Source organism: Pelodiscus sinensis, chromosome 2 (assembly GCF_049634645.1).
Source record: "Pelodiscus sinensis isolate JC-2024 chromosome 2, ASM4963464v1, whole genome shotgun sequence".
Classification (NCBI taxonomy): Eukaryota; Metazoa; Chordata; order Testudines; family Trionychidae; genus Pelodiscus; species Pelodiscus sinensis.
In genome coordinates, this window is record NC_134712.1 from 175,197,362 (window position 1) to 175,216,767 (window position 19,406).

General features: G+C 41.7%; 1 protein-coding gene across 27 annotated transcripts in view; it reads left to right on the forward strand.

Moving 5' to 3' along the window:
* Positions 1-19,406, forward strand: part of CLASP2 (cytoplasmic linker associated protein 2) — a 264,670-nt gene that overhangs the window by 200,392 nt on the left and 44,872 nt on the right. For all 27 annotated transcript variants that reach the window (XM_075921810.1, XM_075921815.1, XM_075921816.1 and 24 more), the window contains 2 exons: positions 41-285; positions 6,205-6,268. In XM_075921810.1, coding sequence (XP_075777925.1) covers positions 41-285; positions 6,205-6,268 — 309 coding nt within the window. The remainder of the gene's footprint in view (positions 1-40; positions 286-6,204; positions 6,269-19,406) is intronic.

Sequence of the window (19,406 nt, forward strand, 5' to 3'; positions counted from 1 at the left end):
CTTGGTGATCATTGCTAATCTGGAAGTCTGTATGTGATAGAAAAAGCCTGTACGAAGGAGGTATGAGTCGTATGGAATGTACTCTGATGATGATGCCAACAGTGATGCATCCAGTGCCTGTTCAGAAAGATCGTACAGCTCTCGCAATGGCAGCATACCTACATATATGCGGCAGACAGAAGATGTGGCAGAGGTCCTCAATCGCTGTGCTAGCTCCAACTGGTCAGAAAGAAAAGAAGGTCTTCTAGGTCTACAAAATTTATTAAAAAATCAGAGGACTTTAAGGTAAGAAAATGTCTCTTACAAAGGAACAATTTTCCTTTGTGGAGACAACCATTATTTTACTGCTGAAGCTTATTTTTCCCATTGGGTTAATATATAGGATGAGCCTTTTGTAGAACAGGTGGAATTTTAGTTTGAATTTACTGAAATAAGCATAGTAGTATATTCTTCTGAATAAATAATGCAGATCTTTTGCAGATGTATTATCCTGTAAATAGACAAAATTGGTGATCAGTTTCTTGGCATATGTATTATTTCTAAGATTTCAGTGCATCCCTTATGACCATGCAAAAATATTTCCTGCTTTCTTGAGACTATTTTTCAGAAATGCAGCTAAAAAAACCTGAAGTTTTTACTTGTTGAAAATTTAGACATTAGTCGTCATAAGATTTCTTTAGATAAGTATGCCTGGAATGTAGTAGCTGTGGATGCCCAAAGCAAGGGCCATTTCTTTCATGACATAATCTGGAGGAACCTATGACTGTAGATCTACATACAGTAAAACTCCGATGGTCCGGCACTCCTGAGGTCCGGCACCATCAGGAACCCGGAAGTACTTTGGGCAGCCGGAGCATTGGAGCTGCTCTGCCCCCAGCTTCCCAGATTCAGCCGCTGCTAAAACTGACCAGCAGCTGAATCGGGGAAGCCGGGGGCAGAGCAGCTGGAGTGCTGCCGGGTAGATCCCGTAGCGCTGCCCCTCGGGGCTGCGGGAACAACCCGGCAGTGCCCCAGATGGCCCGATTCAGCCACTGCTGAAACTGACCAGTGGCTGACTCCAGGAAGCCCGAGGCAGAGCTGCTCTGCCCTGGCTTCCTGGAATCAGCCCCTGATCAGTTTCAGCAGCAGCTGACTTGGGTACACCTGGGACAGAGCAGCTGGGGTGCTGCCGGGTTGGTCCCCGCAGTGCCGAGGTGTGGCGCTACTGGACCAACCCGGCAGCGCCCCAGCTGCTCTGTCCCAGACGTCCCGATTCAGCTGCTGTTGAAACTGCCCAGCAGCTGACTCCAGGAAGCCCGGGGCAGAGCAGCTCTGCCTCGGGCTTCCCGGAGTCAGCCGCTGATCAGTATCTGCAGAGGCTGACTTGGGGACACCTGGGGCAGAGCAGCTGGGGTGCTGCCGGGTTGGTCCAGTAGCGCTGAGGAGCAGCGCTGCGGAACCAACCCAGCAGCACCCCAGCTGCTCTGCCCCAGGCGTCCCCAAGAGCAGCTGGGGTGCTGCCGGGTTGGTCTCGCCGTGCCAAGGGTCAGCGCTACCGGACCAACCCGGCAGCACTCGAGCTACTCTGCTGCAGGCGTCCCCGATTCAGCCGCTGCTGAAACTGACTAGCAGTGGCTGAATCAGGGATGCCTGGAGCAGAGCCGGACTATGGGAAGGGGGGGCTATGAGCGTTCTGGGGTGGCATCCCCCCTTCCGATAGTCTGGCATATCTGATAATCCGGCACCCCCTGGGTCCTAAAGGTGCCGTATTATCGGAAGTTTACTGTATTCGATTTACACAGATCAAACACTATGAGCTGTATAAAATTTACCAGACACAAACTCTTTTAGCAAGAAGGTGGACAAGGTACTTGCAGACACAGAAGTAACTGCAAAAATTATCCTCAGATCAGAAAGGAAACCTGCTTGAACCCTTTTACTTTTACATAAACACCAGAGATCCCTGTTCCTCATCCCAATACTCTTATACTATTGAGAGTTGGAATTTTGGGAATAACCACTATCTCGCTTAGCTCAGAATAGGGTGATATGCTGCAGTCCTAGGATACTTATGTGCTAGGATTCTCTCTCAGAGCTTTTCAATTGGGCTTATCAAGAACACTTTATCTGGTTCTCTGGAATCCAAATCACTCTTTGGATTCCAGGGTGCCTGGATTCCAGGATCCAGAAATAAACAGAAAACCATTTCTTGAATGTACATTTGCACATGATACTGCATTTACTATACATTACATCACACACTTTTGGATTAGCTTAGTTATTTTGCAGGAATAAATCCCTGTGCAGGATTCTCTGTCCATATGCTGTTCATGAAGAACATAGTCTTTACATTCGAGCTTGTTCATAGTTGCTAGAATTAGAGTGTTGCTGCTTTATTTTAGTTAAGACAGACATCCAGAGTACTGCTTGTCAAGCCCCTGTTTACAACTTAAATTTTAATTCATCTTCCAAGACATGCTTATTTAGAAATGAGGCAAGTTACTTATATCAAGCTAAGCTATTTTTAGGGAGCTAGTAGTCACTTTGAAAGGGCCGTTTAGTCCAGCTGTGGCTTTTTTTTTCATGGAGGACAATAGAAGACAGGAGCTATTTTGAAAAGAAAAATTATTCATAGAAAAACATTATTCTTTAGCTCCTGTTAAAGAAGAAATGCCAAGTTAAGAAAAATAATGGCAAAAGTGACCATTAGTCCTACATTTAAAAAAAAAAAAACCACTGTACCAGATCTACTCAAGAAGGAGAGCAGGATGTGTAGTATTGTGGGGTGATGTGCAGGGAATTTGGGGGGGGAAAGAGAAGGAGCAGGAGGGAGGGGAAAAAACTGAAGTGTATGTCTTATCTGCTTTGTGTTCCTCCAAAGTGAGTAAAGCATCCAGAGCATGCTAGGTAATCTCATTCTAAAAATCAAACCAAAATGAAGACTTTGGGTTTATGCTGCAGATCTTCAAATCAATAGAAATGCTACATGGTTAACCTTCCTCCTGAGGGATTTTTTGTTAGTGTACAATATGAAGGTTTTTTCTAAGTGAATCGTAGATGAAAACTTAAACACTAGTTAAGTGTGACTATATGTTAGTAATGTATGTAAGAACTTTATGCTAAAAACAAGCATTAGAAACTTAAGAAATTCAGATTTAAAATTACATTTAAAATAAATCCAAATGTGTTAACATATGTAGATATACAGATAAGGCACTTAGACAACCTTATCTTTCCCTTTTAAAAGGGGAAACATTTTTAAAAAAACATTTCTTTAAAAATCAGTTCAGTTTAATCTGGGATTGTGGTGCAGTAATCATAATTGCTAGTCATTGCAATGATATGTTTATAAAGCAGAGTTAAGGTTTGTTCCCTTAACAGCATTCCCATACGTTGGCATGTTTACATTTCTTTTAAATGTACTTTTAATTTCCTGCATTTGTAATGCTTATTTTGGGGCTTATACTGGCATGTGCCTTTGCACAAAAGCATCCGTGCCAGTGTAGATGCTCTCTTGCGCAAGAAAGCTCCGATGGCCATTTTAGCCATCGGGCTTTCTTGCACAAGATATTAACGTGGCTGTCTACACTGGCCTTCTTGCGTAAGAATACTTATGCAAGAGGGCTTATCCCTGAGTATGAGCGTCTGAGTATTTGCTCAAGAACCACTGATTTTGAACATTACGAAGTCAGTGTTCTTGCGCAAATACTCACGGCCAGTGTAGACAGGCAGCCAGATTTTGGCAAAATCATGCCAGTCTAGACGCACCCCTAGGGTATATCAACACAGCTGCTGAAAGGGTGCTTTCCAGGACAGGTGGACAGGAACATTCTAGCTTTGCTCAAACTTCTGTACTAAAAACAGAAGTTTGGCCACGGTGGGCCAGGCCACACCTTGGACTTGTCACTTTAGTAGAATCCAGCCCAGTGGTCCCCAATGCAGTGACCGAGTGCGCCATGGCGCCCGCAGGGCCATTTATGTGCGCCCGCGGAGCAATCTGGGTTGGCCCCACACCTGGGCGTGCGGCAGGTGCCAGCCCCGGGCGCATGGGCGGCCCCTGCCCTGGGATCACGGCGTATGCCGGTGCCGGCCCTGTGCATGCGGCGCCTGAGCGGCCCCTGCCCGGGGTCGCAGCACATGCTGGTGCCGGCCCTGGCCCCGGGTGTGCGGCACATGCCGGTGCCGGCCCCAGGACGCACAGCACCTGGGCAGCCCCTGCCCGGTGTTACACTGAGGGATGCTTAAGCCTAGATTTGCAATCTGATTACTACTAATTAATTAATTTAAACCTCAGTGGAAGTTGCAGATACCACCAAACCTCATCTATCATAGGTGTTTGTTGATTAACTTGCCGCAGAGAAATAAAAACGTTACACAGTTTAAAGGGGCCGAACCATATATTGTAAAAATATAAAGGTACAACAAGGAAATAGGTAAACACTCTTAATATCCCAACCCAAGAAGCAATAGGAGGATAGAAAAGTACCCCACAATCACAAGGATTACACAGACAATAATTACAATTCCAGTCGTTGACGATGGACGGTGACGCACCTGTCTCTCAAGCCTTTGGCTAATTAAAGCCTCTAGCGAGAGACTAGGAGGCGATCCCTCGCAGCGATGTCCTCTGCGGTGCTCTCGACCTCAAGCCTTAGGCTTCTTCCGAGCCCTTGGCGAGGAACAGAGAGGCGGTCCCTTGTTGACCCTGGGGACAGGTGGAATGCAGGCAGGTGGTGAAGTCCTCCTCTGGGGCCTTCGGCTCCTGGACGCAGGATTCACTGCTGGTAAGTTGCCTGGCGCTGTCCTTTGGGTTGATTCCACTCTTCAGCTGGAACTGGCGATAGACGAGCTACTTCTGTACCCAGACTGGATACACAAAATCCCTAACTAAACTAACATGACGCCTCCCATCACGATATAATACCCCGGCCGCTTGAGCGTAGAACCGACGCATTATACTAACGGACAGACTCGATGACGAACCTCTACCTAACCTAGCTATCTATAGACATGGACAGGGGATAGGGTGGAACGCTGCAGAAGCGAAGCAAAGCGAACAGCAAGCAAGCGGGAAAGGTGAACTAGAACTTAAGTAGTCTCTCTCCATGAATATTTATGAGCTGTAGCTTTAAACTCATTGGACCTTGTTTGGGTAAACAAAGGTCTCTGATTGGATGCCTGAATAAACAGCTCCTAACTGTCTGAGGTGAGTGTACTGTGTGCAACAGCACGTGGTGACATGTGCAGCTACTTGCGTGCTGTGTGCAGCAGCACATGGTGATGTGTGCAGTAGAAGCTAGAACTATCTATCTAACTATTAATGACAGTTATTGCATATTCAATGTCACTGCTCAAGTATATTGATGAGAAGGCGGGGGGACCCTGTTACACCGGGGTCGCGGCACATACCGGTGCCGGCCCCGGGCGCGCGGCACCTGGGCGGCCTCTGCCCGGGGTCGTGGCACATGCCGGTGCTGGCCCCGGGCGTGCGGCGCATGCTTGGCCCCACCCCGAAGCACGTGGCCCATGAGCAGCCCCACCCCCGTACGCGCGGCGCGTGAGCGGCCCTGCCCCCAGGTGCCCGGCAGCCCCAAAACGTTGGGGACCACTGATCCAGCCTGTTCCTCTGGCTATGTGGAACTAGTAGCCTATGCTTCTACCACTTGCTTTCATGGCCACACTACTCTTTTTAGCATGCTAGCTTATGTCATTCTACCTGTGTTGGAAAGTACCTTCCTAACTGCTTTGTAGATATATCCTTAGAGACTAAGAAAGTTTCTAATGTACTGTTTCATATTCAAATTATCATAACTGGAAATATAAAAATTGTTTTGGTTTAATATAAATGTTGTATAAAGAGATATTACTGGATTAAGTCATATTTAAAAACAAGTTTTATCTGCATTCACAGATCATGAAAATAGAATTTTAAGGTTAACTATTCAATAGTTACCATTTTCACTTTTGCTTGTTCTCAGTTCCACTGTGTTTTCTTCATTAGTACAGCGCTATGTTATTTGGATTGCAGATAGTATGTAAGAATGTTTTTAAACTGAAGTTAAACTTCAAATAAAATTTTATACAAAAATAAAAATCTTTCTATTTAAAAGTGTTTTTTAAGACCTGAAACTGAACTTTGGGCTTGAAGTATCAATCTGTATCATTTTAAAATAATTCCTTATAGTAACCATAGTTGACTAATTAGTTGTTAAATCATTTTAACAGTCGCGTTGAATTGAAAAGATTGTGTGAAATCTTCACAAGGATGTTTGCTGACCCTCATAGCAAGGTATGTTTTGTTTTTTTTGTTGATATTCCTTTATTGATTTGCCTTCAGCACACTGAAATCTTGAACTACTTCTGTAAATTATATTAGCTAGCATTCATTTGCACACTTACATCTTTATGGCAAAAGGTTTATTATAAGTAGGGCTGTCTATTAATCTCTGTTAATTTATTCTATTAACTCTACAAAATTAATCACGGTCAATCACAGTGTTACACAATAGAATACCAAATAAAATGTATTCAATATTTGTTTTTCTGTGTTTTCAATATTGATTTGAGAGTGTCAATTGCACACAGAAAAGCGTACAGTGCTCACTTTATAGTAGCATTGTGAATTACAAATATATGCTCTGTAAAGTTGATAAAAAAATAATTAGTATTTTTCAATTCACTTCCTAGAAATATTGTGCAATATCTTTATCATGAAAGTGCAAGTTACAAATGTAGATTTTCTTCAGTTACATAACACAAACAGGACACTCTAAAACTTTAGAGCCTACAAGTCCACTTGGTCCTATTTCTTATTCTGACAATCGCTAAGACAAACAAGTTTGTTTACATTGACTGGAGGTACTGCTGTCTGCTTCTTATTTACAATGTCATTTGAAAGAATGGGTATTCACGTAGCACTTTTGTAGCTCATGTTACGTGCCTGATATACAAATGTTTAGCCTGCCTTTCCTGCTTTGGACATGCTCCCGTGCTGCTGATGTTCATTTAAAAAAAAAAAAAAAACCAAAACAATGTGTTAATTAATTTGTGAGTTAACTCCTTGGAGAAGAATTGAAAGTCTCTTAATCTATTTTACTTGAATTCTGCCACGTATTTTGTGCTATAACAGTCTTGGATGATATTTGTTTTAAGAAAAAATGTACTACAAATGGACAGAACAAAGTAGATACCAATGTGAGATTTCAGCACTCAACCCAAGATTTAAGAATCTGAAGTGCATTCCAAATTCTGAGCGGGATGAGATGTGGAACATATTTTCAGAACTCTTAAGAGCAACACTCTGATGTAGAACACAAACCACTACAAGGAAAATAAACATCCTGCTGGTGACCTCTGACTCAGATAATGAAAATGAACATGCATCAGTCCAGACTGTTTTGGATCATTACTAAGCAGAAGTCATCATTAGCCTGGACACATGTCCTCTGGAATGGTGGTCGAAGCATGAAGGAGCATAAGAACTGCCATACTGGGTCAGACCAAAGGTCCATCTAGCCCAATATTCTCTCTACTGACAGTGACCAATACCAGATGTTCCAGAGGGAGGGATCACAACAGGTAATCCTCATGTGATCCCTCCCCTGACTTCCACTTCCAGAGAAAGAGGCTAGGGACACCATTCCTACCCCTCCTGGCTAATAGCCATTGATGGACCTAACCTCCATGAATCTACCTAGCTCTTTTTTGAACCCCATTAAAAAAACTCCTTGCATCCTCCGGCAAGGAGTTCCACAGGTTGACTATGCTCTGAGTGAAGAAAAACTTTGTTTTGTTTTAAACTTGCTGCCTATTAATTTCATTTGGTGACCCCTAGTTCTTATATTGTGGGAATAAGTAAATAGCTTTTCTGTATTCACTTTTCCGACACCAGTCATGATTTTATAGACCTCTATCATATTCCCCCTTAGTCTCCTCTTTTGTAGGCTGAAAGGTCAGTCTTTATCTATCTTCAATTGGGACTCGTTCCAAGCCCCTAATCAATTTTGTTGCCCTTTCTGAACCTTTTTCAGTGCCAATATATCTTTTTTGAGATGAGGCAACCACATATGTACGCAGTATTTAAGATGTAGGCGTAGCATGGGTTTATATAGAGGCAGTAAGATATTTTCTGTCTTATTATCTATCCCTTTTTTTTATTAACTTCTAACATTCTATTTGCTTTTTTCAGTGCCACTACACACTGAGTGGATGTTTTCAGAGAACTATCACAATGACTCTGAGATCTCTTTCTTGCGTAGTTGTAGCCAAATTAGTCCTCATCGTATTGTGTATATATAGTTGGGATTATGTTTTCCAATGTGCATTACTATACATTTATCAATGTTACATTTCACTTGCCATTTTGTTGCCCAATCACTTAGTTTGGTGAGAACTTTTTGAAGCTCTTCACAGTCTGCTTTGGTCTTAACTATCTTGATCAGTTTGGTGGTATCTGCAAATTTTGCCACCTCCCTGTTTACCCCGTCTCTACATCATTTATAAATAAGTTGAATAGGATGGTTCGCAGGACAGACTCCTGGGTGGATACCACTAGTTACCTCTCTCCACTCAGAAAACTTACCATTTATTTCTACTCTTTGTTTCCTGTCTTTTAACCAGTCATCAGTCCACAAAAGGACCTTCCCTCGTATCCTATGAGAACTTACTTGACTTAATGAGCCTTTGGTGAGGGACCTTGTCAAAGGCTTTCTGGAAATCTAAGTATACTACATCCACTGGATCCCCCTTGTGCACATATTCGTTGGCCCCCTCAGAGAACTCTAGCAGATTAGTAAGGCATGATTTCCATTTATAGAAACCATGCTGACTTTCCCTCAACAAATTATATTCATCCATGTCTGACAATTTTATTCTTTACTACAGGCAGTCCCCGGGTTACGTACAAGATAGGGACTGTAGGTTTGTTCTTAAGTTGAATCTGTATGCAAGTCGGAACTGGCGTCCAGATTCAGCCGCTGCTGAAACTGACCGCCAGTTCTGACTTACATACAGATTCAACTTAAGAACCCCAAGCGTCCCCAAGTCAGCTGCTGCTGAAACTGATCAGCGGCTGATTCCAGGAAGCCCGGGGCAGAGCAACTCTGCCTCGGGCTTCCTATAGTCAGCGCTGGTCAGTTTCAGCAGCGGTTGACTTGGGGATGCCTGGGGCAGAGCAGCTGGGGTGCTGCTGGGTTGCTCCAGTAGCACCACTCCTCGCTCCTTGGCGCTACTGGACCAACCCAGCAGCACCCCAGCTGCTCTGCCCCAGGTGTCCTGATTCAGCCACTGCTGACCAGCAGCGGCTGAATCAGGACCTGGGGCAGAGCAGCTGGGGTGCTGCCGGGTTGGTCCAGTAGTGCCCAGAGCGGCGCTGCAGGACCAATCGGCAGCGCCCCAGCTGCTCTGCCCCAGGGTCCACAACAAAAGCCTGGTCTGCTGGGGGGGGGGGACACTAGCTGTGCCCCCCCCCCCCCTCCAGCAGACCAGGGACACGGGGAGCAGAGCCGCAGCGGCAGCGGGGTGCCGCGCCTCTGAGGCTTTGCTCTGGCAAAGTCTCAGAGGCGCGGGACCCCGCCGCGGCTGCGGCTTCAGTCTCGGTGCCCCTGGTCTGCTGGAGACGGTCTCCAGCAGACCAGGGGCACCGGGAGCAGCTTACGAACGGGGCTTTCTCGCCCCGGAGCTCGCAGGCAGCAATCCGCCACCTCGACCTCCGGGGCGAGAAAGCCCCATTCGTAAGTGCGGATCCGACATAAGTTGGATCCGCGTAAGTCGGGGACTGCCTGTATAGTTTCAACCAATTTGCCAGTTACTGACGTTAGGCTTACCAGTCTGTAATTGACAGAATCACCTCTAGAGCCCTTTTTAAATATTGGTGTAACTTTAGCTATCTTCCAGTCATTAGGTACAGAAGCTGATTTAAAGGATAGGATACAAACCACAGCTAATAGTTCTGCAATTTCCCATTTGAGTTCTTTTAGAACTTTTGGGTGAATGCCATCCAGTTCCGAGGACCTGTTACTGTTAGGTTTATCAATTTTTTCCAAAACAGCATATGTATCTTTAGTGCATCTGGTGTGTAAATATCTTGCAATGCCAGCTACAACAATGCCATCTGTATGCCTGTTCTCACTTTCAGGTTACATTGTAAACAAGGAGGAGGCAGTATTATCTACTACAAATTGTAACCTAACTTCTTAGGCTGAGTAATTAGCTGAGCAAGAAATAGGCTTTAAAAGACTTGTAAGCTCTGCAGTTGTACATTGTTTTATTTTTGAATGCAGTTTTTTTTACAGAATTTTACGTTTGTAAGTTACAGTTCCACAATAAAGAGATTGCTCTATAGTACTTGTAGCAGGGGAATTGAAAAATAATTTTTTTTGTTTGTTTTTACAGTGCAAAAAAACTAAAGTGAACACTGTATACTCTGTGTCTGTGTTATAATTGAAATCAATATGTAGAAAACTTAAAATATTTATTTTAAATAAATGGCATCTATTTAATAGTGGGATAAATCACAAGATTAATTGCAGGTAAGTGGGGTTTTTTTATTATAGTCCCTAGATAGCCCTGATTATAATAATTGAATTTTGAGAGGTGCTTGTATGAATGATTTAGCAACTTTTTGCAAGCAGGTGATGAGACATGGGTATATGTTCTTAATTTTCTTTGAGTTAATTGGTAGCATGTAAGGAAACTATTTAGTGTTTAGATCCACCTAATTTGAGATTTGAAAAAAAATCACTTTCTCTTTTATTAATACGGGATAATTGCAGTCAAGTAAATATTAATTTACTGTATCTAAATAGAAACATTTTTAAATATTCTTGTAAGGTTGTAGTGTTTATTGCAAAGGTAACATTAAAGTGATTCTTAGGAATATATTGAGTTAATACAATGATGTATCTGATGTGAGAAAAATCAGTTAAATTGTACAATACAAGGTTGATTGGCAACCTCAAGTATATACTTCAGATCTTATATGTTTTTTAATGGTAATGGGTTATGGTGTATTAGTCTCAAAATAAATGACTGGTTGGAAATTAGGGCTCTACAGAATGGTTTTTTTATATGGTCATTAGTATGTAGTGACCATACAGGTAGAGAATATATTGGTATCAGTAATAAAACATCATGCTTTTTTCACATTACAGTAGCTTTTTTTTCACAGTAGCTTTTTACGAGGCAAATATGTACCAGCATTTCATAAATCAGGAGGATGCTATAACTATTATTATATTTTCTAGGTGTCTAAGAGCAGTTTTATCTAACTTATTTTATTGAATCTCCATTTTTGGGTTGTATTTTTTATTTTGTTCTTTAACTTTTCTCTTTCCTAGTGGGTGCACCATTGTGCCTTATTTAATGCTCCAATAACAAAACTCAGTTGAAGTGAAGACCTCAGACAACTGAGTACAGCAGTACAGATGCTAACATGAAATAAAATATAAAGCATTTTTAAAACTTCATGATTATATATAATTTAGAGTTTATCTTGAATTGTAAGTATTCTGCATATTGAAAGTAGGGCTGCCAAGTGATTAATCACATTTCTAAACAATAGAATACCAATTATTTAAATACTTCTGAACTTTTCTACATTTTCAAGTATACTGAGTTAAGTATACTGATTTAAGTTACAACAGAATACAGAGTGTACAGTTCTCACTTATATAGTTATTTTTTATTACAAATACTTGCTCTGTAAAAAATAACAAATAGTATTTTTCAATTTACATTATACAAGTACTGTAGTTCAAATTCTTTATCATGAAAGTCAAATTTACAAATGTAAATTTGTTTAAAACTGTTAATGGGTCATTGTCTTAAGAACTGAGCCATTGAGTATTACTGATGGTCCTCATTAGCACATTTAGAATTAAAAACAGATACTTACTTCATATACCTAACCTCACATACAAGAAGACTGGTTTTCCTCTTTGGTCTTTCAGGGTCTGTAGTTTCCACATTAGTGGTGTTCTTTTAAGACTTCTGAACGACTGCCCCATACCTTGTCCGTCTCAGATTATGGAATGCACTTCAGATTCACAGGCCCACTGACCGGCAGGGGGGCAGGGCAAAGCGGGCAACTGCCCAAGAGATTTAAAAGGTTCAGGGCCCTGGCCACTGCTGCCATAGCAGTAATTGGGAACCCCACCAGGCCCTTTGAAATTGCCCAGTGTGCTGCAGGTACGGACAGAGGATGGAGCCCCTGTTCTCGGAGGCTACTTCCCAGCTCCTCTCTCTCTTTCTGTACCCTCCTCCATGGCTGGAGCTGAAAACCCCCCCTGCTCTCTTCCCTCAGCCAAAGTCACACAACACCCCTGCCCTGAGAAGCCCTAGGCACCTTCCCACCGAGAGACTCCGACAGATTACAGCCATGCCTCTTCTCCCCACCTTGAGGAGCCTCAGGTCAGCCACAGCTAACTTGCCTTGGAGAAAAGCGTCTCCAAAGACATTTTTTATATGCCTTTATGCAGGTTCCAGTGCAGCTTAGCGAAAGTATTTGCTATTTAGCTGCCCCTGAACCTGCATAGTGCATATCAAAAGCATTTTTGGAGAGATGCTTTTCCTCAGAGCAGGCTGGGTCTGAGGAAGGGAAGGGAAACGCAACCAACCTGAGGCTCCTCTGGGCAGGAGGAGGCATGTCTGAGAGAGCCCAGGTCCTCTGGCTGGGGAGGGAAAAGCACTCAGGGTTCTCTGGACATGGGACTTCTGGCGCCAACCAAGGGAGGGGCCTGAGCCCATTAACTCTTCTGTCTGCAAGCTTGCAGAGTCTTAAACTGTCTTTTGAAATCTCACATTGGTACCTTCTTTGTGTTTTATCAAATCTACAGTGACAGTGGTCTTAAAATGAACATGGTCTGGGTCATTATCCGAGCTGGCTATAAAATGAAATATATGAGAGTATGTGGGTAAAACAGAGCAGGAAACATACAATTCTCCCCCAGGGAGTTTGGTCAGGAATTTAATTAATGCTTTTTTTTCTTGGAATTACATCCTCTGAAATGGAGGGGGAGTGCAGTTATGTAACAAAAAAAATCTACATTTGTAAGTTACATTTTTCACGATAAAGAGATTGCACTATAGTACTTGGAGGAAGTAAATTGAAAACTACTTTCTTTTGCTCATTTTTCGAATGAGCCCTATACACTTTGTATTCTGTGTTGTAATTCAAATCAATATATTTCAAAATGTAAAAAAAATCCAAAATTATGACTTTCAATTGGAATTCTATTTTTAACAGTGTGATTAGCTGCGATATTTATAAGTGTGAGTTTTTTGCATTAAGCTTGGGTGATAACTCAGGGTACGTCTGGACTACATGCCTCTGTCGCCAGAGGCATGTAGATTAAGCTACCAGGCATAGGAAAATGAAGCGGCGATTTAAATAATCGCCGCTTCATTTAAGTTTACATGGCTGCTGCGCTGAGCCAACAAACAGCTGATCAGCTGTTTGTCGGCTCAGCGCGGTAGTCTGGACGCGTGGGTGTTGACATCAAAGGCATTTGTCGACCACCCAGGTATGCCTCCTGGGATGTCGACACCCGCGCGTCCAGACTACCGCGCTGAGCCGACAAACAGCTGATCAGCTGTTTGTCGGCTCAGCGCAGCAGCCATGTAAATTTAAATGAAGTGGCGATTATTTAAATCACCGCTTCATTTTTCTATGCCTGGTCTCCTAATCTACATGCCTCTGGCGACAGAGGCATGTAGTCTAGACGTACCCTCAGTGACTTGACTGTCCTAATTGAAAATAACAAGGACTCATTTTATCTGAGATGTACAGGATAAACTAGCTTCTATTCATCTGTCATAGGGATGGGCAATAATTTTTGATGGGGGTCCACTCCTAGAATTTGGTTAAGTGGTCAGTGGCCATACTCTTCCATGATACTAATGGAGGAAGTGCAGGGACTGGGATGAAGGTTGGATGTAGAAGGGAGTTTGGGGTAAGGGTTTGAGATGCAGGAAGGGGTGTGATATCCGGGAGGGAGTTTAGGTGAAGGAGGGGGTTGTGAGCTGGGGCAAAGGACTGGGATGTAGGAGGCGATTCAGGGGGTTGAGTTGTGACTTTGGGTGGCAAGGGGGTTATGACATAGGGCAGGGGATTGGGCTGCAGGGTCTGGGAGGGGATATGTGTGCATCAGGCAAGGGCAGCTGGTTTGGATTATGTTGGGCAGGGAGAGAAAAGGTTAAGGAGAGGAAGGGGCTGTGGTGCCAGAGGCAGCTCTGTCCAGGAGACACTTAATTGCATGACTCCTGGCCAGCAGCCCAGCAGGTTCTCTTATCTTCCATGCCCCAGCAGGTAGCTCAGAGCAGCTGGCTGTGGCCATCTGTGAATACCTGCAAACCTGAGGAGAGGGGCAGAAGGGTACTTCATGTGCTGCCTGTGTTTCATACAGGCAGCTCCCATTGGCCAGAAACCATCTAATAGAAGCTGCAAAATTGTGCTGGGGACAGAGGCAGTATGGAAAGCCTCCCCTCCCCCGGGCTCGAAGCTGTTCAGAGAAATATGGGCCCACGGATGTGTTTTTCTGAGTGGTGTATAGGGGCAGGGCAATTAGGAAGCTTAACTGAAGCTCATGCTGCACCCACTAGCCAGATCCAGCGGCTTGGCAGGCCAAATCTGGCGAGCCGTATTTTTTTCAGGCCATGCTCTATAGCATTTATATTAACTCCATAAATACACCAATCTTGATTAAAATATTGGCATATTACTGATTTGTGTCACTGTTTGATCTGGAAGCTAGTTAATGGGAGTTGGGCTGCTGGTTTACAGTTGTGACATCAGTTTGTGTAGCAAAGAACTAGCGTGTGAAAATTTTCTTTATATTAGAATTTATTTTCCTTTGCAGATTATGCAGAATTAAAAGTGCTCCAGCTTGCAATTGTATATGCCAAATATAGCATTTAAATCAGTTCAATCCAAGCGTGTAAAAAAAAAATATTAGAAATTACATTGTAAAAATGCATGACATCTTTTTTGGGCTGTAGCTTATTGTAAAATATGCACTAAGATGTCATAAAGAATTATTGTGTTCCAGCCTTTCATAATATAGCCCTTTTCGTGTTTACTGGACACGTTGATATAACACACCTGCTTAGTTTTGTAAACTGAGGTATCCATATTATAGCTAAATCAAAAGTTGATTGTACAGTAATGACTTTTTAAAATGTTTACAAATAATGTCTAGTTCCAATCACTATGTTGCCCCCACTGGATATTATCACCATTAAATGTCTAACAGCAAATTCACAACAGGATACGCCAACTTTAAACATGAAACATTTACTGAGTTAATTTTTGGTATTTATATGTGAGGTGACCATGTAAAATCTTTTCAAAAAGTTTTTTCTCCCAGCTTCTACAGGAATTACTATAACCACAGCATATAAAGGTGGGAATGTCTAATATTTTTAATGCATTGCAGTACATTATTAACCAAGTACATGGAATTGTATAGGAAAAAAGTAGTGTAATGGTGGTATCCTTTTGGGAAAAAATGGTTTTAAGGAAAAAAATAAACAGGAGCAAACCAACTGCTTTATTTCAAAACTATTCTAAGAACAGTTAGAAACATAATTTTAAATTTACTGTAAAGTTTTGAAATACCTTTTTATTTTTTGTTTTTTTCTTCCATACAGGAACTTTGCATTGATGGCAACTAATTTGTGTGTTTTTATCTTTTTTCCCCTTTTTTCTTTTTGCATGCTGTCCCCTGTGTTGGAACTCTCTTTAGAGAGTAAGTTGGATCAATATTTGCTGGAAACCTAACCTTACTGCATGATTGTGAAATTAACGCTTTTTCTCTATTTTTTCCTTCCCCAAAGAGCTCATGCAGTGTCAAGCCTTTTGCAATTCATATAGCTCTATATAGAATTATGAAAACTGTGTGTTAATGTTTTGAGATGTTTTTTCTACTAATTAACTGACCTTATTTTGTTATGCACTCCTGTTCTATATTGTGGTGATTGGCGCATCTGAAAGTTCATTCATTTTAGAAAAAGATCTCAATTATAGTTATTTTTTCTAATATCTGTTTATTTCTTCACTATCAAAATGTGATTAAGAGTGGTTTCAGAATTTAAAATTGTATCATGAAAACAAAGACTATCTGGAGAAATGATAGCACATATGGATTGTTCCCACTATAACTAAAGTTTGAGTTCTAGTTTCCATTCTAATCTCACCATTTTGGATGCTCATGTAATGTCTCAAACAAACTGTCCATGTTTTGTCTCAGATTCAGAGGTGTGCAGGGAGAGGGGTTGTTTTGTTTTAAATTTGAGGAAAATCACTTTAACCATTTTTGTGTTATTCCCAGACATAAATAGACATAGCTGAAATGAGAAACAAAAAGTCAAACTTGTTTTGTTTTGTAGGGGTTAATTGAGATTTAAGACAAGGGGGGGAAATCTTTTAGTTTAATATGAACATTTATTTTGGGCAAGTTTAAATATTTTACATTGTATTTATTTAGACTAAGAGCATGCAGATTTTAGTAAAAAAGGCACTAAAACAAATAGCTCCAGATCAAGAAATTTGCAAGCTCTTGTGACAAAGCAGTTTGTAAGTTCCATAAGTTAATGGCTCAATTTCTTGATCTCTAAAAACCACCAAAAATCCACTATTAATTATTATGATGGAGCCTCAAGCATTCAGAAGCTATTTGTCTGTGCTGTATACATGTTGTATTTTATATTCCTATTTGTACTGTAAAGTACAGGCAGTCCCCGGGTTACATGGATCTGACTTACATCGGATCCCTACTTACAAACAGGGTGAGGCAACCCTGCACTAGCAGCTTCCCCCCAGCAGACCAGGGAGAAGCGAAGCTAGCGCCCCCCCCCCCCCCCTCAATCTTGGACAGGGCAGTACTCGCCGCTGCTGCCAGCCCCAGCAGGCTGGACTCCTGACCCTGGCCGCCCCCACTACCAGATGGGGATCTCTGGTCCAGCAATATCCAGGGGTCCCTCAGGATGTTGCTGGACCAGAGAGCACCAGATTTTAGAGTTTCAGCCTGTACCATAAAATAATATTCAGAACCTTCTAGCCTTCTTTTGTGGGTTCATTTAATCCATTCAGTTTATAATGGGCTTTGATATCCACATAGCCCTCCATTTTGGCTTAAAATTTCTTCTTGTCCTTTATCAGAGCTTCCCTTTCCTAACATCTCCAGGTTCTAAATCCTTTACATCCCTTTCTCCCTACAGCTCCCTCAGATAATGCTTGTCCCACAACAAGCTGGTGCTATTCTTGCAATTTTCTCTTCTAGGCCTTTTGCTTGAGAGCTCTGAAAAGCTGTCACCTTACAAGAAATCGAAAACTATAATTTTTCCTAGAAATTCTAACTATCACACTGCATGTACATAATGACATCACTGTGTATACAGCAGTACAAAATATTAAATACCAGCTTATAACTGCTGTGGAAGTCATAACTTGATAAAATTCTTATTTTGTACATTTAATTCTCAATCATGGCATTAATAAAGATTCCTCCCTCCTTCACATTTTATAAATTGGGCTAGATGAATTCTCTACTGATGAAAGGAGATGAAATTTTTACCTCCCTTTATCATGAAGGTCCATAACAACAAGAGGAAAGAACATAGCAAGGGCCATACTGTGTTAGACCTCAGGTCTGTTTAGCCCAGTAACCTTTCTATGAGAGTGATCAGTATGAGATACTTCAGAGGAAGATATAAGTACCTTGCTGCGGGCAGGTGTGTGGTAATTTTTACCCAACATTAGGTCTTATCCTTTTCAACAGTTAGATACTGGCTTAAGCCATGAAACATGAACTTCAATATTCCCTTTTATACTGTGTCACTAATTATGACAACTCCATATATTCTTTCTGTCTGTAGCAATGTCCAGTATCCATTCCCTTGCTAAATTCTTGGCCTCAGCAGTTTCCAGTGGTAATGAGAAAAGACAGGCAGTGTTTCCACGGTAGTATTCCGTCCTCGAATGAACAATAGTTTTAATCTGTGTTGTGATCAGGGCCTGACAGTACTTATGGGGACAAACAGAAAATATGAGACAATTTGCTTGTTTTTAAGCAAAAGTGCAGAAGTGCTTAAAATACAGACTTTCCTGTTTAAAATGAGACATATGGTCACCCTGTATATTACAAACGAAAAGCTACTTTAAGGGTGTTATTTAGCTTCTGAAGTTAAATGCTCAAAACTTAGTAATGCTTGCGATAAGGTTAAGCATAACCCTTTATTTGGCTCCTGGCACTGAAGCAGGGGTCCTGTGGAAAAAAATAGTATGGGATCATGTAATTATGGACTGTGGCAAAATTTTCAAAAGCACCTGAGTCTTGTTTTCTAGAGGTTTTTGTAAGTTTATGTCAAAAGTTAAGTTCCATGGATGTTCAGAATTTCAAATTACAACTTTAACCTTTATTATAACTTGCATAATTAGGGAGCAGAATTTCCCATTTATAGGTAACAGAATATGACATTTCCTAACTTTTGAGCACACAATTTTTCAATTGAAGTATCACTTTTTAAAATAAGTTTTATATGTACATTTCTAAGTTTGTTTTTGACGAGGAAAAAGTTAAAGGTGGGCAGGAAATTTGTGCTCTGTGTTGGGCTATGGGAGAGACCAACTTGGCCATTTTCCCACCCTTTTTCCTCATTACAGCTATTTTAACAGCTCCCATGTATCGTTAGGGATGTGTGTGCTACTGCAGTGTCAGCATGGATCCTGATCTTTAGAATGTCTTGTTCATTTTTTTTACATGGCTAAAATATTCCTGAAGAATGCAAGTGACTAAAGGAAAATAGTGATATTTTAACAGACAAACCTAATGGAGTTTTCTGGGAAAAAGGCCTTTGGAGAGCCCTGTTTCAAATCCATTTTGTTTATGGTTGCATGACCATAATCCAGGCAGATTAATTGACATAATTTGATCACTTGACTTTCCAGTACTGCTGTTTGGAGATTTGTGTGGACAGATACAATAATTCTGCAAAACATATTTAAAATGGCCCTCACAGCAAGATGTGTGCTAATGCTTATGTGGAATTGGAGTCAAAGCTTGATGGATTATTTTCTTGTTTTCTGTGCCCTGGAATTATCAGTGGATAGGAAAGCTGGCTGAGGGGATCTTCTAATGTGTTTCTTGAGTAACCTCCTCCACCTCAACAAGGAGCAACGTTGGAATAATGTTCAGCCTTCACCCAGGAAGAAAAAACATCAAGGATAATAAATGGATTGCAGGAGAATATACCCTACAATGTTTCATTTTAGGTGTAAAGAAAATGTTTTCTCTTGAGGATTTTTTTACCTCTTTGAAACAGGAAAATGGGTTTTAATACTTACAATGTTTAAGGTTGTCCTGAAGAGCTACTGCTTACTGTCATAGCATCCTAAGAGAATTTTAATGTATGTTTGGCATCCAGTGCCTATT